The sequence below is a fragment of the Solanum verrucosum genome, unplaced genomic scaffold (genome assembly GCF_900185275.1).
Source record: "Solanum verrucosum unplaced genomic scaffold, falcon-dt-bn FXZP01000196.1, whole genome shotgun sequence".
In the NCBI taxonomy this organism is placed as follows: domain Eukaryota; kingdom Viridiplantae; phylum Streptophyta; class Magnoliopsida; order Solanales; family Solanaceae; genus Solanum; species Solanum verrucosum.
This window is the reverse complement of record NW_026020420.1, coordinates 1,448,878-1,470,598: the sequence shown is the minus strand read 5'-3', so window position 1 is coordinate 1,470,598 and position 21,721 is coordinate 1,448,878. Positions and strand designations below refer to the sequence as shown.

Sequence of the window (21,721 nt, the reverse complement as noted above, 5' to 3'; positions counted from 1 at the left end):
AGCCAAAGTGAAGAAATTTGTTCTTATTTGTTGCAAATGCTCAACTATTTTATTTTATTTTATAGGCTAAATAATTATAAACAATTATGAAATATGAATAGTTTTTATCTTTTCATCTTCCATTTCCATTTACTTAAATCTATATTAGTGTAATGGATGTTATAAAGGGCATAATTAATTGGGTATGACATAAATACTTTTTTTTTAAATACAAATAAAAAATACAAAACAAAGATAAAATGTCAAAAAAACGAGAAAAAAGATGAATAGAAATACTGGCCATAGAGAGATGCCACATCAGATTATCTATATTCAGCTTTATATATATATATATAGGTTCATACCCTTAGATGTTATTTTATTACTTTATCTGGCATCGACATTTTTGTAAATCTGATATCTACTTTGGAACATTTTATAATGTGGCATAGACTGACAATTGAGATCATAAATTTAAAAATAAGAAAATTTAATTTATTATAATACTATTATCAATATCATAAAGCTGAATATATATATATATCATTTAAAAAATATATAAAAAGTATTATAAATTGTAATAATTAACCGCTTTAATTTTTTAAAATCATATAACTAATTTGATTTACACTCCAAAATTCATAGGTGTCACATAATTTAGACATTAATTCTTTATTACTTAATATATGTAATTATATCAATGACACATAAATTGAAATAAAAAAATTACATATTTTATTTGAAAATCACGTAATAGTATTATAAGGTATAATAATTAACAACTTAACATATTTTAAAATTTTAGTTGACTCTCCAAATTCCATATGTGTCATGTAATTGAGACAGAGAGAAACATATATTAGTTTAAAATAAATAAAAATACTATAAATTATAATAATTAACAACTTAAAATTTATAAAAAAAAATCCTTTAAAAAAACTTAGTTGGCTCTCCAAATTCAATCGGTATTACAATAATTAAAATATAGAAATTAACATAGATTGGACTCGTGCTGACATTTATGTTTCCTTTTTTAAAATTTTTTCTTTTATACTTTATATAAATAATTTTTTTTATGTAAAAAGTATTATAAATCATAATAATTAATAGCTTAAAATATTTGAAAACATATAAAAAGTTTTTGTTAACTTTCAAAATTTCATCTATACCACATAAATTGGGAGAAATATAGATATATAGATATTTTAAGTTGTTAATTATTGTGAGTTATAGTATGTTTTATGTATTTTCATATATATTACTCGCTTTATCCTGATTTATGTGATACAAATGAAATTTCAAAAGTCAATGAAATCTTAATAAGTTTTTTTTTATATTAACTTGTTAATTATTGTGATTTATAATATATTTACGTAAAACATACTCTAAATAAAAATAATTAGCAACTTAAAATATATAAAGACATACTAAAAAAATGATTAACTTCAAATTTCATATGTACCACATAAATTGAAACAGAAACAGAAACAGTAACAGTAACATATATTGGGCCCCGTGCTGGCACAGGTCCCATATCTAGTATTAAAAAAAATAAGGCAAAAATTGAGGGAGCAAATCACTGTGTAGTTCAATGGGTCCCAATCACCATTAATGACCACAGCTTCACAAGTGTAGTTCAATGGGTCCCAATCACAATGAATGATATATCAGTGGATGGCATCAATTGTAATTTAACAGAAAATGATGGATTTTTTATGGACTTGTTAATGTGGTCTAAAGAATAAAGCAGAAAACACAATTTCTTTGAAACAAATTGATCTAGGAAAATACTATTATACCCTTAAACTTTCATCTAATGTCACCAATCTGACATGTTGAAACTCTCTCTTCTAATATATAGAAAAGAAAAATATAATTGTTATATGGTTTATTTATTTATTTTATTTCTCCGGAGAAATATTTTTTAGAAATATCGGGATCGAATACGTCATAAGTTATCTCTCCATCTATAGATAACAACAAATCAAATCGGCCCGACTGATATGCTAAATGGAACGTATTTAGTTAGATTATATCTCCCTTTCGTTATCTTCCACTCTTCTTGTATAGGTTGGGAAAGGCCAGATGAACTACCTTTGGGAGCTAAGTCGAAGATTGTGGTGGTCTTGTTACAAATCCACAATAAAAATAAATAAAGATGTTACATTAAAAATTATTCATCTCGATGTTTATATCAAACTATAATCGGGTTATCCTGATTAAGCGATAAAATCAAAGTAAGAACATGTGTTAAACATAATTATGTAAATAAAAGTACATCATCTCTAACACTGCCATCCACTATTAAAGCCGTTGAGCAGAAGAAATAAGTCTCAGTAACACATAATCCTTATAAAAACAATAAACTTTACTTCATAGGAGTTTAATTAATTTCAATCAATGATGGAGCTATACAAATAAAAAACAATTCCATGCACACAAAAAAAACATTCTTTACCATAAATATGTCAAACGAAAACATAAAATTTCTTTAGGCAACCAAAGTCAAGCCTCTGTTCTTTCCCTAACATTTCCATTTTCCATCCTTTTTTTCCTATTTTGTTTTCCTCTATAACTAGAGGGATGAGAAAATCGGGACACCGGGTAAAGTAGCTCCTGCATCTACTATGAACATGTTACCTGAAACATATTCCGAGGAATCGTGGATCAGATAACGTACTACTGAAGTTAAAGCCGGATTTGATGTTCCATGTGTTCTCAACGGAATAGTTCTCAGTTCAATGTTTTGAAGCCAGTCTTTTTGTATGAGACCCTCTGTTATCTCAGACTTGAAAAGTCCTGGTGATATTGAGTTCACTCTGATCTTGTATGGTCCCAATTCGAGGGCCAACACCTGTTACGTTTGAAGAATACAACGATTGATCAGGTTGTAAATCAGAACGAGAAGAAAACAATACAGAGGTGCATTACAACACAGTTCAGAGTACATTCCGAAGGTAGAACATCTTGGACAATGCCACAAGTAATATATATGAAGCATAAGTTATAAACAACTATAAAAGAATCACAGCCAAATGACTGAAATGCGCGAGGCATCACATATATAAAGTTTAACAAGGTAGTAAGACAACTAGAAATGTTATCTGCTTAGATTTCTCATTGACGCCTCCACATTTACCATAACTAGATCCACATTTCTGGCTCGATCATAGTTCACAAGAGCGTTGTGTGGCAACTATGTTAAAAGTACTCACTCTTTGTTAGTGCTACACTACTATATGTATTCTCAAACCATTTTGCACAACAAATATGTGAATCTATATACGTATGTTTCCAGAGCATTTAAATGTATATACAAACCACATTGTATAAGAAAAACAAGACACTACCTTTGTAATGCTGTTGAGAGCTTCCTTTGAAGACGTATAAGCAAGACCACCTGGTAATTGTCCACGATTAAGACCAGCGATAGAAGAGATATTGATAACAGATCCTCCTTGATTAGCAGCACGCATATGTTTACAAACAAATTTGGTCACCAACCATGCCCCTCTTAAGTTCGTTTTGTAGGTCTTCTCCCATTCCTCCTCCGACAAATCCAGTGGAGAATGCAAACTGCCTATAAGATAAAACAGATAGATTAGACATTACACAAAGACAAATACTAAAACGTAACAAATCTCTTTCACATATTCTGGAATCATTTCCCAATCAAACTAGTACCACTTTGAAAAAATCGACATGATCTATAATGAATAGCTAATATCTGCATAACTCTAACCAGCTAACAAACAACCGCTTATTAATTAAGGCTGATAGCAACTCGAAATACTAATCATGGACAAAGTTCACATACACATTGGAATATTAGGTACAAAACTTTTTACCTAAGCAACAAATAGTAATATCCACCAAAAGATACAAATTGGCTTATTTTTTATATATTATCTTTTGCTCGATAGTGTCTAATCTCTGATCCATTTTTAAATAATTTGTGGAAATATTTTAGTAATATTTTGCAAATCGTTTTCATTTTCAAAAAGTTTATGTACACAATTTTTTGAAAAAATTGGACCTACTTTTTTTTTTTGAAGAAATGATTTCAAATGGAAATTATTCTTCCACAAACTATTCTTTCAGAAAAAAAATAATCCAAAATTTGTACATATAACTCCTTGATAATGACCTTTCAAAATTCAACTAAAATTTATGAAAATAGTTGAAATTATATTATACTGGTCAAAGATACGACTTTTTTGCGAGTTTCATATTCACTATTAGTCATTTCAAGTTCAAACTATCAGTTATTTTTGGTTCCTAAACTATCCCTAATACTTGGATACGCTAAAATACTGAATTCAATTCAATAATTTGACAATTTATCAGCCAATCTCACCTCGAATACCGGCGTTATTAACCAAACCGTCGATACGTCCAAATGCATCCCAAGCTTTCTGTACGGCGGCTTCAATGGCAGAACCATTAGCGCTAACGTCAAGCTCAATCGCTACGGCACGTAAATCCTGACTCGAATTCGAGTTGATTTCATCACATAGAGATTGCAATCGATCGATTCGACGAGCGGCAGCGATGATTCTACAACCAGCTTTTGATAAATCGGAGCAGAAATCTCGACCGATTCCCGATGAAGCTCCGGTAACCATCACCACTTTTCCGGCGAGTTCTACCCATGGCTCCAGCTGGCGCACGGATTTAGCATGCTTCTCCATTTTCCCTTTTTGTGTTTGTTTTTTGCTATGTTAGTAATGAGTAGTGGAGTTACTACTAAATATATATATAGAGAATGAATGGTACATTGAATTTGGTTGTTAGATGAATTAAATGACAATATTACCCTTGACGATGTTTGGTAAGTGGAATAAGAAATAAAAACTCAAAATAATGATGAAGAACTATTTTACGGAAACTAATTAATCCCAAAATATATTTTGTACGTTAAATATTCTTGTCCATCCATCCTAACAAGAAAACCAAACAACGAACATTCAACTCCGTTACTTGTCATTTTTAACATATTCAGATAAATAAAAATGAAGGGAGAGAGTATCTAATTAGACAAGTAGTTAATATTAAGAATTGATAAATTAACTTTAAAATACTATTATATATTATTACTTAATTATAGTTAAATATTAAAAATTATATATACAATAGATGCATTTTATATTTATTTATTTTTATCAATTGACATATATTCGAATATTTGAAGTTGCCTCTTGATTTCCGGTTTTCTCATTTAACGACCTAGACTTGACTAGATAATTATTTATGTTGACCATGCTTTGACTAATAATAAAACTAATGTGGTCAACCGTCAAGCATGTGTTAAATATATTTCATATGTTTATTTTAATCGTCATGTTGTGTTTTTTTAGAGTCAGTTTGACTAATTTTCAAAGCTAAATCAGATAACATTAATTAAATATTTTAAAATAATAATTTAGATATTAAAAAACTACACAAAAAGTTTGCAATTTTTTTTTATAATCAATATGATGAAAAATTACATTTTAAAACGTTAGTCAAAATTTATATTGTTTGACTCTTAAGAAAGAAACTATGATAACTAAAAAGGAACGAAGAGAGCAATTATTTTTAATAAAAATATTTTCTTCGTTTTAGTTTATATACCTGATTTTAATTGTGAATAAAATTTAAGTAAATAAAGAAAATTTATGAATTTTGCAATTTTAAATTACAAAAAATATTTTTTAATTTTATAATATTTGTAAAATGGGGAAGTACTAAAATTTAAAATAATATACTAATGATACGGTATGATTTTAAAAAAATAATAATCAATTTCCATCTAGCTTCTTCTCCTTTTCTCTGTTCTTTACATTTACTTCTTTTCTTCCACTTTACAATTTCTCCGATTTTTCCTCTTATTTTCCCTTCAACTTTCATTTCCATAACAACCACCCACCACACTCCAAACTTTGATATAAAATAATCAGTTACTATTATATACGTAAAATTTAATTAAATAAATCTGAACAACGACAAGAAATATAATAAAGCATAACATAAAAAATTAACGTTACTTTATTAACGAGTGAATGTAACTTAGGAAATCTTAATAGCATAGTTGATTGACTAGATTTTCATCTTGTTGTTAGTGACACTTCGAATATGAACTCAAAAGAATCTTAATAACGAGTGAATGTAACTTCAAATATATTCTGCACAAGTTTGAGTTATAGGGAATGAAAGGAAAAAAATATGAACTCAATCTGCAGCCTATCAACAAGAACATGTCTCTTGCTCCGGATCAGGTCTATAAATTACGATTTATCTATGAAGCCTCTAACATGACTGAGTAACGTCTAGTGGAACAAGGCCACAACATATCTTAAGCAAACTAACATGAAATACGAAAATCGTATACACAAACTGAACAAATTTAGTTTCCTCTATGACTAGAGGGATGAGAAAATTGGGACACCTGGTAAAGTAGCTCCAGCATCTACGATGAAAATGTTGCCTGAAACATATTCTGAGGAATCGTGGATTAAATAACGTACTACTGAAGTCAAAGCAGGATTTGACGTTCCATGCGTTCTCAAGGGAATGGTTTTCAATGCAACAGTTTTAAACCAGTCCTTTTGTATGAGGCGCTCTGTTATCTCAGATTTGAAAACTCCTGGTGATACTGAGTTCACTCTGATCTTGTATGGTCCCAATTCGATGGCCATCACCTGTTACATTTGAAGAATACAATGATTTATGAGGCTGTAAATCAGAACGAGAAGAAACACATACAAAAGTATTATAGTGTGCATTACTATACACTTGACGTTGCATCAGACTGCTGCCAAAGTTGAATGGATGAGACCTAATGAGAAGGATTTTATAGTACATTTCGGAAAGTTAAACCATCTTGCTTATGTTGTCTAGCACTAACAACCATTAAGTATTAGCGACAACGCCAAGAGTAATATCTTAAAAGCGAAAGCTACAAAGAATCACAGCCAACAGACTGAAGTGTGTAAGGCATCCCATCACATATGTAAAGTGTGTGGCAACTATCCTAGAGCACTCTTCCTTATATATATATATTCTCAATATGTTGGACCATATTTTTATATGTTTCCAGCACATTTAGATGCATTCTCTAAGGTTGTTTATGAATTTATCTTCCTTTTCTCCATCGTTGTTCAAGGAGCTACCGAAGTCAGAAACATAACATATCATGTATGAAATTTGTGTGCTTCAAGCTGACAAAAGGGACTGCTTAACTTAGAAAAGTCATGTATGCCTGTCTTCATATAACTTCATGCAATTTCGATGAAGCAAGCTTAAATTTTTAAATCTCAAAGGATCACATAGTATAGAAAAACCAAGACACTACCTTTGTTATGCTGTTAAGAGCATCCTTTGAAGAAGCATAAGCAAGACTGCCAGGTAATTTTCCACGATTAAGACCAGCGGTAGAAGAGATATTAATAACAGATCCTCCTTGGTTAGCAGCACGCATATGTATACAAACATATTTGGTCACCAACCATGCCCCTCTTAGGTTCGTATTGTAGATCTTCTCCCATTCCTCCTCTGACAAATTCAGCGGAGAGTGCACAGTGCCTATAAGAAACAAATGACAGATTAGTCATCACACAACCAATTACTAAAAGGTAAGAAAGGAGATAGGCTCCAGCCTCCATGGGCAAAGATGATGCTATAGAAGTCCTAAACAACTTAATTTTCTTCCGATTCGCCCTACTTGTCCCCACCCTTGCTATGAACAGGGGCGGAGGCAGCATATAATGAGGGGGTTCATCCGAATCCCCTCGGCGAAAAATATTACTATTTATACATGGTTAAAATTATTTTTTAGGTATGTATAATAGATGTCGAACACCCTTCCACTAGTTCGTGTGTTTACTTCTTAGATTTTGAACCCCCTTATTAAAATTTCTGGCTCCGTCACTGGCTATGAACCATCACAAACCGCCCCCCAACCCACAACAACCCAAAAAGAACTTCTCTTCTGGAAGTCAGCTGGACATTTTCAAAACTTAAAACATGCACCAAAAGCAGCATTCGAAAGTCATCAAAAACAGTAACATCTTCCATTGACAAGCTTGGAGAAAGAATTTCTTACATTAATAGTTGTATTCAATTGGATTTCTGATATCTGCCCAAAATAGCTATTCATTAACTCATTAATTAAGGTTGATAGCAACTAAAAATATAAATCATGGACAAAGTTCATATACACATTAGAATGCATCAACTTTCACATAAGTACCTAGCTATATCACTTTTCTTTTTCCACATAGGTTCGACTACCTAACTTTTTACCCTAATTCACAACCTCCATGTTCTCCTATCCAATATCATGTCCTCATTAAGCTAAAACGCACCATATCCTGTCAAATCAACTCTCCTCAATACTTCTTCCACCTAACTCCAGCTCTCCTTCAGGCTTCAACCCGCGCATCGCCAACCTCTCACACTACGGTACTGGAACATCGACACATCTCCTCTTCTTCCACAAACTATTCCTTCAACAAATGGCCTTTTAATTTAACTAAAATTTGTGCAAATAATTAAACTTTTACAGTATAAATAATCTTTCTAATGTTGATCAACAGTACAACTTCAAAATAAAACTTTTGAACAATTAACTACTCAATTGCCATATTCATTGTTAAACATTTATGCATCAGAAATTCAAAACAACACAATCAAATTCTCAAAATCACCTCGAATATCGTGCAATCAAAAATTCAGAAGAAAAATTCGTCAATTTATCAATCTCACCTCGAATTCCAGCGTTATTTACCAAAACATCGATACGTCCAAAGGCGTTCCAAGCTTTCTGTACGGCGGCTTTAATGGCAGCACCGTTCGCGCTAACGTCGAGCTCAATCGCTACGGCTCGAAGCTCCTGACTTGAAACTGTCGATTCGTTCGAGGAATTCGAGCTGATTCCGTTGATCTCATCGCATAGAGATTTCAATCGATCGATACGGCGAGCGGCGGCGATGATTCTACAACCAGCTTTTGATAAATCGAGGCAAAATTCTCGACCGATTCCCGACGAAGCTCCGGTGACCATCACCACTTTTCCGGCGAGTTCTCCCCATGGCTCCAGCTGGCGTCCTACTTCAGCATGGTTCTCCATTAAATTTTTTATTTTATTTTTTCTGTCTGTCGCTATAGAAATAGTATGAAAAAATTTAAATGACAATATTGTCCTTTCATTTTGAGTGTTGTATAGCTTTTGGATGAATGACTTGAGAGAGTCTTGTACTTATTTCGATTTATGCTCTTTGGTTTTTGTTAGACGTATAAATCTATTCAAATCGTCTATTTTCAATCTCACCAATTGTATATGTGTACAATTACAAACTATTTATTTGGACATACATTTATATATGTGATTTGTCAAATTATTCGAGTTCATTGATGTTCTATAAATTAAAATATCGTTACTCTTATAAAAATAAGTTATTATTTCGTTCTATTTATTTGTCTCTTGTACTCTACCTCTGCCTCTACCAAGATACTTTGTGATGAGGAAAACAAAAAGTTTGATTTATGCAAATATTTCTTCTTGTGGGATTACACATGTTGACGTTATTATGATTCTACAAATATAGCTCTTGAAAATTATCCTTTTAACTATATTAAACTCGGGAATTATATTCACTCATATATGGAGCATAAAAAATTTGATTTTTTTCATCATCTAATATTTGTAAGACTACGATCTAATGATCTCTCTTAAATTTTCAATATGCTCAAAAATAAGCTTTAAATCGTGGTCATTTAACTAATAACTAAAAGGGAGATGAATGTGTTATTCCCTCATTTCAGCAATAGTTGTCCATTATATTAGAATTAGTTGTCCAACAACACTTGTCCAATTTAGAAAATAAAGAGATAATTTATTTTTTGTGTCTATTTTACCCTTGCTATTAAATATTATTTATCATCTCACACATTTCTTAAAGTATTAAATTAAATAAAGTTAAATGATAATATAGTAGTATCATCCTTTTATTACTCTGTTCATTCACTTTTACTTGTCACGCTTTAACTTGACATATTTATTAAAAAATAATTATTAATATAAATATTTTACCAAACTAACTCTGTTAAATGATGTTTAGTATCAAGTCTCGAAAAATAATTTGAAAAAAAAAGTTTAATACTGAGGGTAAACCAAACAACACAAAATCACCAACACACTAATCTAATTCCATCCATTTCCAGCAACCTTTAAGCAGTAGCCTGACAAAAGTAACTTTGTGGAAAACAGCTTTTTAGCTGCCTTTAAAGTATATTTTAAGTTAATTATTGTACTTACAATTTTTACACAAATCAATTATCAAGTAATTATAAGTGTATTTTCATGATAATCATTAATAAATAATACTTAAACATATTACTATCACATATTAAAATTTACTGAGTTTATCAAAGTTAAAAACTTATTCATATTTACACATATTTTCAGCATTTAATTATAACTCATTTACATGCATTCTTACTTTAATAAATTACTTAATTATAATAATTTAATATAATTTGATGTAAATATCGAACGGGTTGAAAAATGAGTTTCATTTTTGACATTGACAAAGGTAGTAGACACTGACTATATTTGTAAAGAATGAGTCATGTAGAATATTTTTAAATAATTTATGAGAAAAAGTAGTTTGTTCGAATCTTTTAAAAGGTTAATAATAATATTTTATCACAAAGTTCTCTGAATTGCAGTTTCTCTTCTTTCCTTTTCTCTGAGATGCTGTTTGGTCTTTTCACTCTCATGGAGAATCAAAATTGATGCTGCTTTGATATTTTTTGCTTACCTTTATAACTACTATTATTCCCACTTTCTATTCATGTTTTCTATTTTTTACAACAATAATAATATATTAATCCGACTTAGTCTTATAAGTGAAGTCTGAGAAAAATATAATATATACAGACTTTGCATCCTTCTTTTAGAGTTAGAAGAGATTGTTTTCGATAGATTAATTCCTTTTAGATATATAAACCAATATATATGCTCTTTATTGTAGTGAGAATGTTTAGATTAGGTTGCATGCATTTTCACTAATTCAATACAGAAGAGACAGATTCGAAATTTAAAGTTTATGAATTTTTATAAAAGAATATTATCACACATAAAGAATGAATTTTGGTGAATTTATTGATTATATTCATGGCGAAATCAAAAAGTTCGTTAAGAATGTTTAGCCATTGAAAAAGGAATTTCTTTTAGTGAAAAAATAACATAATGTTGAACACAAGGATTAAACTTAAGACTTATATGTTAGGATATTCAAGATTTAATATATTTTTTATAAAAATTATGATTTATATTCTATATATATGTGAGTATTATTTTTTAATAAAAAATGTTCAACTGATCATTCTCACGGAGTCCGAATAGTTACTCAACTTATCTTACTGTAAATATGCCCCAAATTGGATTTAAACATGATCGTATCTTCTATCAACAGTACATAATAAAAAATTATGCCTACTAAATCTTAGTATGTCAAGAAAAATCACTTTTAACTTTGGTTTCTTTATTGAGATTTGAATCCTAATATGTCATATCCATTTTGACTATTGTGCCAAACTCCTTGCAATACTACTGCTACTTTGTTTGGGGTAAAATTATGGGGAAAATTGTATGAAATAACAAATTATTAATTCAAATTAAATGATATAGTCATAATTTATTTTAATTGTAATTCACAGTAAACATCCACTTTTTTTGTCATATGATTCGGTAGAATTAGTCATTTTCGATATACAATTAGTTATTTTATACATTTCGGTATAAAATGTATAAAATGCGTTTGTGTTTGTATAAAGCAAGAGAAAAGTGTATATATAAATCCAAATACATATATTTTCGTCCTATACATTTATAATTATACAAATACATATCTTATTATATAAATTACAATGTATAAATGAATTTATACAAAACTAAACAATTTGTATAAAATTGAATGTTTGTAGTGAATTATACAAATCAAAAGTTCTATAGCAAACATAAAATTTGCTATGAAGCGCAGTTATGCAAACTATAGCTACAACATACAAATATAATTTTTATATTTGCTATATGTGAAAGTTCCTCAAAATTATATAAGAAATATAGAATATTTTAAAGATGTGAGACGTTTTATAAAAAATCATACAAGTTTGATTTGAAAACAAAAATTCAGTATGATCATCGAATATCGAATCAAAACAAAAATATAAATATTTCTTTTTAGTTTTTTATTTAATATTTGATAATTATAATAGAGCCTAACTAAATTTAAATTTTACACTGAAAAATCATACGTGAGATAAAAAATGGTCTTTTAACAAAGACAATTTCTTATTCATGAAATTCAAATTTAAAACTCTCGTGATTAACTATGAAAGAGTACTTACCATTCGATACGTTTATAAGTGTATATGTATCATAAAAAGACTAAAAAGAAAGCTTCCCAAAAGCCCTCAGCTTTTATATCTTTGTCTGCCATTTAATTCCCATAAACAAACAAATCACTATCACATAAATTCCCACAAAAACCTCGTCCTTCTTCTCTCCCTTTTTTTCTATACAAAATTTTCCTCTTAAATAACACTTCTTTAATAACTATTCCGATATACTATTTCATTCTTTAGCTGAAAAAAAATGAACTGTTTTTAGCTCATTGAGTTATTACTTTGTCTCAGTTGCCTATAGCTGAGAGTTAAAGCAGAAGAGAAAAAACACAAGTTGTTTCTGTTTTTGGGGTTCATTAATAAGTTCTTGAATGAAAAAAATGAGTTTCATGAAAGAAAGTTTGAATCTTTTTTGTGTTTTTTCCATTTTTTTGGTACTCAAAGCCATATTCTGATTTGGGGTTTGTTCTGTTTTTAAGCTAATCTTGAGAAAAAAAAGTGTTTCATGAGGGAAAGTTTGTGGATTTTTATTGTGTTTTTGTGAACCCCATTTGATTTTTGTGCCCCCCAAAAGCCATATTCTGATATTTTAGGGGGGGAAAATGATAACAGTTTCAGACCTTTACCATGTTCTAACTGCTGTAGTTCCACTTTATGTAGCTATGATATTGGCATATGGCTCAGTGAAATGGTGGAAGATTTTTAGTCCAGATCAATGTTCAGGAATCAACAGATTTGTAGCTCTTTTTGCAGTTCCATTGCTATCTTTTCACTTCATTGCTTCTAACAATCCTTATGCTATGAACTACAGGTTCATAGCTGCTGACACTTTACAAAAAGTCATTGTTCTTGTTGTTTTAGCTATTTGGTCAAGAATTAGCTCAAGGGGGTCTCTTGAATGGTCCATTACTTTGTTTTCCCTTTCAACTTTGCCTAATACTTTAGTTATGGGAATCCCTTTGTTAAAAGGGATGTATGGTGATGCCTCAGGGAGTTTAATGGTTCAAATTGTTGTTCTTCAATGTATCATTTGGTACACTTTGATGCTTTTCTTGTTTGAGTATAGAGGTGCTAGAATGCTTATTGCTGAACAGTTTCCTGATACTGGAGGATCAATTGTTTCATTTAAAATTGATTCTGATGTTCTTTCATTAGATGGAAAAGAACCATTAGAAACTCAAGCTGAAGTTGGTGATGATGGGAAACTTCATGTAGTTGTTAGGAAATCAACTAGTTCAAGGTCTGAAATATTTTCAAGAATGTCACATGGTCATAACACTGGTGGTCTTTCCATGACACCAAGACCATCCAATTTGTCTAATGCTGAGATTTACTCTTTGCAATCTTCAAGAAATATGACCCCTAGAGATTCAAATTTTAACCATAATGATATATACTCAATGGTGAATGGGAAAAATAATGCAAATATGAGTCCTAGGACATCAAATTTTGGTAACTTGGGATTTGATGAGGAGAGTGGATTTGGGAAGACTAATGTAGGGTACCCTGCACCTACTAATGCTGGGATTTTTTCTCCGGTGACCGGAGGACCGGGGACGAAAAAGAAGGCTAATGGGACAGAAAGTGGAAAAGATCTTCATATGTTTGTTTGGAGTTCAACTGCTTCACCAGTATCTGAAGGAGGGATTCATGTGTTCAGGGGAGGTGACTTTGGTAATGAGCTTGGAATTGGACATCACTCAAAAGGTTGGGCACACACTTCCATTATTTACTATGCCATATTTTCAACATGTCTAAAAACTCATGTCTTTTAAGTACTATTTTGTAATTTAGTTGGTTTTGGTTATGTTGTCTTGGTTGAGTACACTATTTTAATGAGATAGCATGTGGTCATATGTCCTTTTCTGTTTAATAATTTAGTTGGTTTTGGTTGTATTGTCTTGGGATGAGTACACTTTTGTTTTTGTGATTCTATGCTTGGTCTAGAGATTTTTTAATTTGTGATTCACTAGAGAGAAATATGTGGGGTCTGAGGAGGATAGAGTGCACGCACACCTTACCCCTACTTGACGGAGGTAGAGAGGCTGTTTACGAAAGACTAGTTCTTTCGCATATCAGAGCAGAGAGAAATATGTGAATGAACTGTTTTTGTTTTGTTGAGCCTGCTGCATTATTGGTGGCATTCTACTATAGTTTTCTTGTTTGAGGTCTAGCTTTGTCCTTTCTCAAGGAAATTCCTGAAATTATGATCCACTTTTGTCTCCTCGCGACAATGCTTGCATTACTTAAAATTATCGTTTGTATGGGTATACAATCCAGAATTTTGAGTTATAGAGTGCAAGAATCACCACAATTACTAATTTTTTGAGATAACATGTGTGCTTTTTTAATAATTATATGTACTTTTAACCTTTTGAACTATATGTGTATAGTTTGTGTTGAGGACAACAATGTTATCAAAAGGTCGCGTTCATATTATGCTCCTCATTTTCCTTCAGCAAGTTAGGTACTTTTCTTTTATAATTAATGATTGATTTCATAATCTTTTGTGCATTAGATTATGATGATTTTGGTCGAGAAGAGTTTTCTCTCGGGGATAAAAATAACTCCAATGGATGTCATCGAGAAGAGCCGGTGCTAAAGAAGCTTGGATCAAGTTCTACAGCCGAGCTGTTTCCTAAGACTGCTAATGAAACTAAGGCTACTGCTATGCCTGCTGCTAGTGTGATGACCAGACTTATTCTGATTATGGTGTGGCGAAAACTCATTAGGAACCCGAATACTTATTCTAGTCTCCTTGGTCTCGCTTGGTCCTTGATCTCATTCCGGTATGCACACTGAAGTTTCCTTGACTTAAACGTATTCCGATACATGTATCAATGTACTATGTTTGAATCTCAAACTAGTTGTAGTCGGCTATATAAGTCATCCGCATTCCATTCTGGTTTATTTAACTCAATTACTAAATAATTGATATGGTTTCAGGTGGAACATTCAGATGCCTTTGATTTTTGCTAAGTCGATATCAATTCTCTCCGATGCTGGTCTTGGAATGGCAATGTTTAGTCTTGGTATGACGTTTATTCTTACTAACATTCACAATAGTACTAACCATTGGCCTATGCTTATGGTAAAATTAATGGTCGTTGGAACTCATTTGTTTCCGTAAACTTCAGGTTTGTTCATGGCGTTGCAGCCTAAAATGATCTCCTGTGGAAAAACAATTGCTGCCTTCTCTATGGCAGTGAGATTCATCAGCGGTCCAGCAGTCATGGCCGCTGCCTCCTTCGCTATTGGACTTCGAGGTGTTCTTTTGCATATTGCAATAGTTCAGGTAAAGGACCTAAAAGGTTATCCTTTGCATATTCATTCTCGTTTTTCTTTTCATAACTAATTTGATTTGTTTCACTTGAGCCGAGTTTCCTTCAGAAACAACTTCTCTACCTCCACGAGGTAGGGATAAGGTCCGACAATACTCTACTCTCCCCATACCCCACTTTTGTTATTTCACTCGGTATGTTGTTGTTGTAATCGTTTCGTATATTTAATATTTCAGGCAGCTCTACCTCAAGGAATTGTTCCTTTTGTCTTTGCAAAAGAATACAATCTTCATCCTGATATACTTAGCACAGGGTAAGGACTCCACAAACTTATATATCACTATAAACATTTCTTACTTGTTACGTGCATTTCGACTCATTCCAACGAATTATTCACCTACAATTATCTGATTTTGATTTGGTTTAGCACTTGTCGTTGCATAGAACTTAAAACTCTTCATTTCGTTTTGTTCCTGAAAGACAACCACGATGCCCTATATTGTTGCTCGGACTCTCTGAAAATGAACTACTATTGGACAATCCAACACAACTAACAACATTTTTGAAGAGTTCGAGCAACATATATAGACGTTGCATGAAGTATATACACTTTAGTAATAACTTGGTATTTTTCGGGTTTCGATCGGTTGCCTTGTAATATTGGTATTGGTGATTTTGCAGGGTTATATTTGGCATGTTAATAGCCCTTCCAATCACTTTAGTGTACTACATTTTGTTGGGGCTTTGATACTGAAGAGAGTAAAGCTGCAGAGAAGTTGTTAATCTAAAAAGGAAATGACTTTTTTGCCACTGCTTTTTTATGGCTTCCAACAAAATTAAATTTATTTTGTTGTCTCTTTATTATCCCTTCTAGTTTTGAACCTTTTGTATTGTGCAATGTTATTTACTAACTTAATTAGTTGTTTTTCATGAAGAAAGTGAAAACTCATTTCTCCAGTTTAGGACCTTATCGGAATAAGTTATATCATAATTAATAATTAATCGCGATAAGTTATCCCGATCAGAATGTGGAACAATAGTATTAAAATTGATTATTTTAGGATAAAGTAATAAAAATGAAAAAATGTAATTAATATCAATATCATAACTAATTTCAACATAATTGATGCATCAAGTTGTACAAAATATATAGCTTAAAAATTATTTTCATATATATAGTTTTGAAATTAGTAGAAAATGTATTTTTAATTTTGGCGCAAGTTATTAGTTTCGTCTCCTTAACTATTAATAGCCTTAAAAACATTCGAATATTTGACTAACTAAACTTAGATACATCTCAATTTGTTACATGACACAGTAAGTAATCTCAAACTCCTGTGGGATCATGAAACTCTTATTAAAAAGTCAAGAAAAGTGTTAAAAACACTCTATACTTGGCGAGAAATTTAAGTGTGTATTTCATTCATATTGCAAAATTGAAAGTGTATTTTAAATTCAATTAATTAAATAAAATGATACTTTTAAGTTTGTTAATAATTTAAAAATAAACTAATAATTTACGTAAAATTCGGAATTTTCTTTCCCTCTGTCTGACACATTCTGAATGGCGTGCTTCATGTGTGTTTTGTTTTGGAACACTGAACACTTGCCATTGTTGTTTCTCATTGCGCGGTCCACTGTTTTTTAACTTTGTCATAAAAAAGTGGAAGAATATTCCCTTAATTGGGATTATCAAATTGAAAAAATGACAAAAATTGATTATTTTTTTCTGTTCTGAAATAAATTAATACATGATATGGTATAATATAATATTATAAAAAATTAATATTATTTGACTTATACATGGAGTACGTAAGTATTTACTTACAAAAGGAAATACTTTTGAAATAGGAATTATAATATTAGTCTTTCAATTTCGGTAGGTAAGAGATTGTTTCCACAACTCGAACCCGTGAGCTCATACTGACATAACTAATTACATCAAGGCCCTTGAGTGCAAATTTTTGATGATATATAGCTGTGTAGGGCGGTGGTGGTACATACTACATACTACATTGTTCGTTTCAATTTATTTTTGTTAGGCCTTATTTATATTCGTTAAGATCAAGAATGTATTTGATAAAAAGAAAAACTTTTTTCTGCAAAATGTTTTTTATTTTTTTATTTTTGGTTGGTCAATATATTTTGAAAAATATCATTTTTATGAAAATAAATTTCTTAAACAAAAAAAGAGAAAACTGACTTTTCTAATGAAAATAGGGGGGGGGGGGGGGGGTGGTGGTGGAAGAGTTTCATAAGTAATATTTCAAATTTATTGTCTTTTCTCTATTGTGAGACCCCCCCACTTCTATCTCATTCTGCCCATATAATCTGGCTCTAATAATAATTTCGGACAACAAATGAAAAACCAAAAAAGTGTGTAAATATACTTTAATTTTAAAGCATAGTGGTGTCTAGTGTAAGTGTGTAACTAACATTTTAATTTATTACGCCTCATTTTTAATTTATGTAGAGTGATTGATTTGATATATCGATTTTCATTGCTCCTATCAATTCAGATTCATCCCATTTAAAACTCATTTAAGGGTGCAACACTACTAAAAATTTCTCGATTTTCATAACTTAAACAAAATCTCTAATTTAAAGCTTAAAAATCCTATTCATATTCATCTCATCATATTTCTTTAGGAATGTTACGAGTTTAAGAAAGGAAAGACAAATTTTATTCAAAACTTGAAGTCTAAACATACAATTTATTTATAGGAAATGAAACACACTTCTCACTAGCATTCATTTGAACTAAATAGCAACCCTTTTAACTACTTTAGCCATCAAACCATTTGTCATTCTAATCACAACAGTAGCTGTTGGTGAAATTGTTTGTGCTTCCAATAATTGAATATTGTAATTGTATATCATGGTAGCTGCCACCATTTTCATCTGAATGAATGCCATTTCCTTCCCAACACAAGTCCTTGGCCCTGCGAGAAACGCTGGAAATTTGTAAGATGGCTCATGTTTAAGCCCTCCACGTTCAGTAATCCATCTCTCTGGCCTAAACTCTAAACAATCTTTTCCCCATAAACTCTCCATTCTCCCCATTGTATAAAACGATATCAATATTTTCATGTTTGGACTCACACGATGACCACTTGGTAGGACGTCAAGTTTAAGTGGAGATTTATGCTCAATTGAAACGGGTGGGAATAGTCTAAGAGCTTCACACAATGCACCATGTAGATAGACCAATTTTCGCGACTCATCTATGTTGAAAAACTTGAGACTTTCGTCTTCTTTTAGATGGAATTGTTGTTGAATCTCTTCTCGAATCTTTTTCACAACTAAGGGATTTTTACCCAAGTGCCAAAAACACCAAGTGAGAGTTGTACTTGTAGTGTCTCTACCAGCAAACATCAAATTCAAGAAAGTATCTCTTAGAAATTTTTCTACACTTCCCAAATGCTTATCATCTTCATTTATCCATTGATTATATGCTTTGACATAGTCACTGAATAGGTCAAAATCATCGTCTTTAATTTTATTACTCATCAACTTCTCTTGCCTTTTCGATATAGCAGGATATATGAATTGATCAAGAGCCTCCCACGCGTTCATTAGATTCTTTTCTTTACCAATTCGAAGCCATTTTTGCAACTTCCAACAGCTTTCAGGCAAGACATGTCGATATAAAAGTGCATCAACCATGTCGTTGAACGCCTTTTCACATGGTACATAAGGTAGATTTACAGACAAACTTTTGGGATCGTGATCAAGTAATATTTTACTAATAGTATCGAAACTAAATCTCTGAAAAATGTCTTGCAAATCAACAGGGGTGTCCTGTTTTGCAAAAATATCAAGAGTTGGAACAATACCTTTAACGATCGTGTCCCATACGTTACGTTGTAACAAAGTTTGGAACTTGGCATGGTTCATTAAGGACATGGTTGTTTTCCTATGAATCTCCCATAATTCAGAATCAACATTGAAGATACCATTTCCTAATATATCGAATATTTCACGAAACTCAGGTCCCTTTGGATAGTTTGAGAAATTTCGACTCAAGATATGATGGATATTTGCAGGATCACTAGTGAATAACATGTCCATGTTGGCGAAAATAGGGCCACGGAACTCGAAATTGCTACTAGTTTCTAAGAGAAGATCAGTGAAAAATGAATGGATTCTATGAGCATTATGAACAAATCCAGGCAACATTCCAATAATGGGCCAATATGTTGGTTTTGAAGCTTTGGTCCATTTATTTTTCAAGTACCAATAAGTGAAACATAGGATTATCAAGGGAATAACACAGTAACCAAGAACATCCATTAGTGTCTGCACAAAATTAAGACAAATATTAGTCAAAATTAATGTTTTTTTTTAATTTTACGTGATATGGTTAAGACCATAAGATTAAATGACATTACAGTATATTCCACATGTTGAGAGTAGTTAGACAGTTAGTTAAATTACTGTTAGTCTGTTAGTTAACAGGTCATTAGTCAATAAGCTTTCTTCATAACTGATATGGCAAGATCTGCTTAATTTTACCCCATGTATCTTTAGTTTAACACCACAATTGCAGAGGCGTATTTAGGATTTTGAGATAATGGGTGTATTATTACAAAAATGTGGATCTAAGATGTAAAATTTGATCAGTTTGACATTTAGATTCTTATCACTAAAAATCGTTAAAATTATAGATCCAAAATTAATTTTTTTCTATTTCGCACGGAAGGTATTGAGATCGACTGAACTCATTGATGGTATGTTATATCAATCACAAGATTAAAAAAAAATTGATTACTTTCTTAAACTTTATATCAAAATCAAACAAACAAATTTAAACGTAGGGAGCGAACAATCACAACATGAACACAGAAGGTAAAGCCACCATTCATACACAATACATATACCTAACTTATTTCTAACAAACACCAACAACCTCCAATTCAAAATACTACTCTCCTGTCCCTTTTTATTTGTTCAATTTCAACTTTTTATTTGTTATGTTTGACAAATCAAGAAAAAAAAATATTTTTTTACCTATTATACCCTCAATTTACTTAAAGAGTTAATGTTTTTGAAAAAGGTAGAATCTTTTTAATGAGTAAATTGATTTTGGAATTCTATCAACGGAGTAAAATGATAAACTCACTATGCCAATTATTATTTTCTTAATAGGTGTGTTAAGTAAAAAATAAACAAGTAAATAGAGAGAGTGTAATTATTTAACTTTCCTAGTAATAAACCAAAAGAAGTACAACTAATTAAAATATGAAATAGTGGAAAATGAGATTTTTTTTATATAACATAAATAAAAGTTTAGAAAAAATACCATGAGTAAATATGAAGCTTGTATGTTGTATATGTTCTTGATTATAAATCTTGGCTAAAATTGAGAGAGGTTTTATAAGTAAAGAATGACATTAATTTTCACAACGAAAAGGGCTATTATATAGTTGTGTAGAGTGCGGCAACGGTAGCACCACACTATTTGTTGGGTGCATAGATATGGGGACGAAACTCTCTTTATAGCGCACACACATTGTACGGTAAAATTTCACTGAATTAATATTCGGTAAATTAATAATTTCTTTAAGATTTTGATCTTGATTTGGGCCAATGGAAAAAATTACTCAATTTGATAAGATAATATATTTTCAGAAGACCCCTATATAAATATATGGTTTCATTAATATTATAAATTACTTATTCTTTAAAAGTACAAATATATATGTAAGACAATTTAGTGAATTATGATTCTATTATTTTTTTTATTAAATTTCAAATCTAGTTGAAGCTCATCTCTAACTTTTTTTATTGCATCCAAAAATTTCGGTGTTGCCATGACTATAAATCTGTTTGAGTGCATATGGAATGATATCTTTTGTATTCACATAATGTTTTACGTATTTGATATATCATAGTTGATTTTGTGATACCTTTTAAATGAGAAGTCATTTATGGATATGGTTTCAAAAAGAATTCTATGTAGCTTATATAGTTTATTCTCTCACCGTCATACATCGAATGTTTCTAGTGAAAGATACAATGAATAATATATGATTATTAATAAACAATGAATATTATGTATAATGAATTTA

The 21,721-nt window shown here is 31.0% G+C and overlaps 4 protein-coding genes across 4 annotated transcripts; 1 reads left to right on the top strand and 3 right to left on the bottom strand.

Annotated features, from left to right (window-relative positions):
- Positions 1-2,295: 2,295 nt before the first annotated feature.
- On the bottom strand, positions 2,296-4,688 carry LOC125806835 (uncharacterized). Its single transcript, XM_049486584.1, has 3 exons — positions 4,337-4,688; positions 3,330-3,559; positions 2,296-2,833 (listed from the first exon to the last, which is right to left on the bottom strand). Exons 1-3 carry the CDS (start codon positions 4,668-4,670, stop codon positions 2,555-2,557), a joined length of 843 nt encoding a protein of 280 aa, XP_049342541.1. The 5' UTR covers positions 4,671-4,688; the 3' UTR covers positions 2,296-2,554.
- A 1,420-nt stretch (positions 4,689-6,108) lies between these two features.
- Positions 6,109-9,103, bottom strand: LOC125806834 (uncharacterized). The gene is made up of 3 exons (XM_049486583.1): positions 8,725-9,103; positions 7,313-7,542; positions 6,109-6,659 (listed from the first exon to the last, which is right to left on the bottom strand). Exons 1-3 carry the CDS (start codon positions 9,086-9,088, stop codon positions 6,381-6,383), a joined length of 873 nt encoding a protein of 290 aa, XP_049342540.1. The 5' UTR covers positions 9,089-9,103; the 3' UTR covers positions 6,109-6,380.
- A 3,515-nt stretch (positions 9,104-12,618) lies between these two features.
- Positions 12,619-16,524, top strand: LOC125806820 (probable auxin efflux carrier component 1b). The gene is made up of 6 exons (XM_049486570.1): positions 12,619-14,076; positions 14,888-15,158; positions 15,316-15,401; positions 15,507-15,664; positions 15,887-15,963; positions 16,332-16,524. Exons 1-6 carry the CDS (start codon positions 12,972-12,974, stop codon positions 16,396-16,398), a joined length of 1,764 nt encoding a protein of 587 aa, XP_049342527.1. The 5' UTR covers positions 12,619-12,971; the 3' UTR covers positions 16,399-16,524.
- Positions 16,525-18,317: 1,793 nt separating this feature from the next.
- LOC125806821 (alkane hydroxylase MAH1-like) lies at positions 18,318-21,026 on the bottom strand. Its single transcript, XM_049486571.1, has 2 exons — positions 20,953-21,026; positions 18,318-19,949 (listed from the first exon to the last, which is right to left on the bottom strand). Exons 1-2 carry the CDS (start codon positions 20,953-20,955, stop codon positions 18,411-18,413), a joined length of 1,542 nt encoding a protein of 513 aa, XP_049342528.1. The 5' UTR covers positions 20,956-21,026; the 3' UTR covers positions 18,318-18,410.
- Positions 21,027-21,721: the final 695 nt, after the last annotated feature.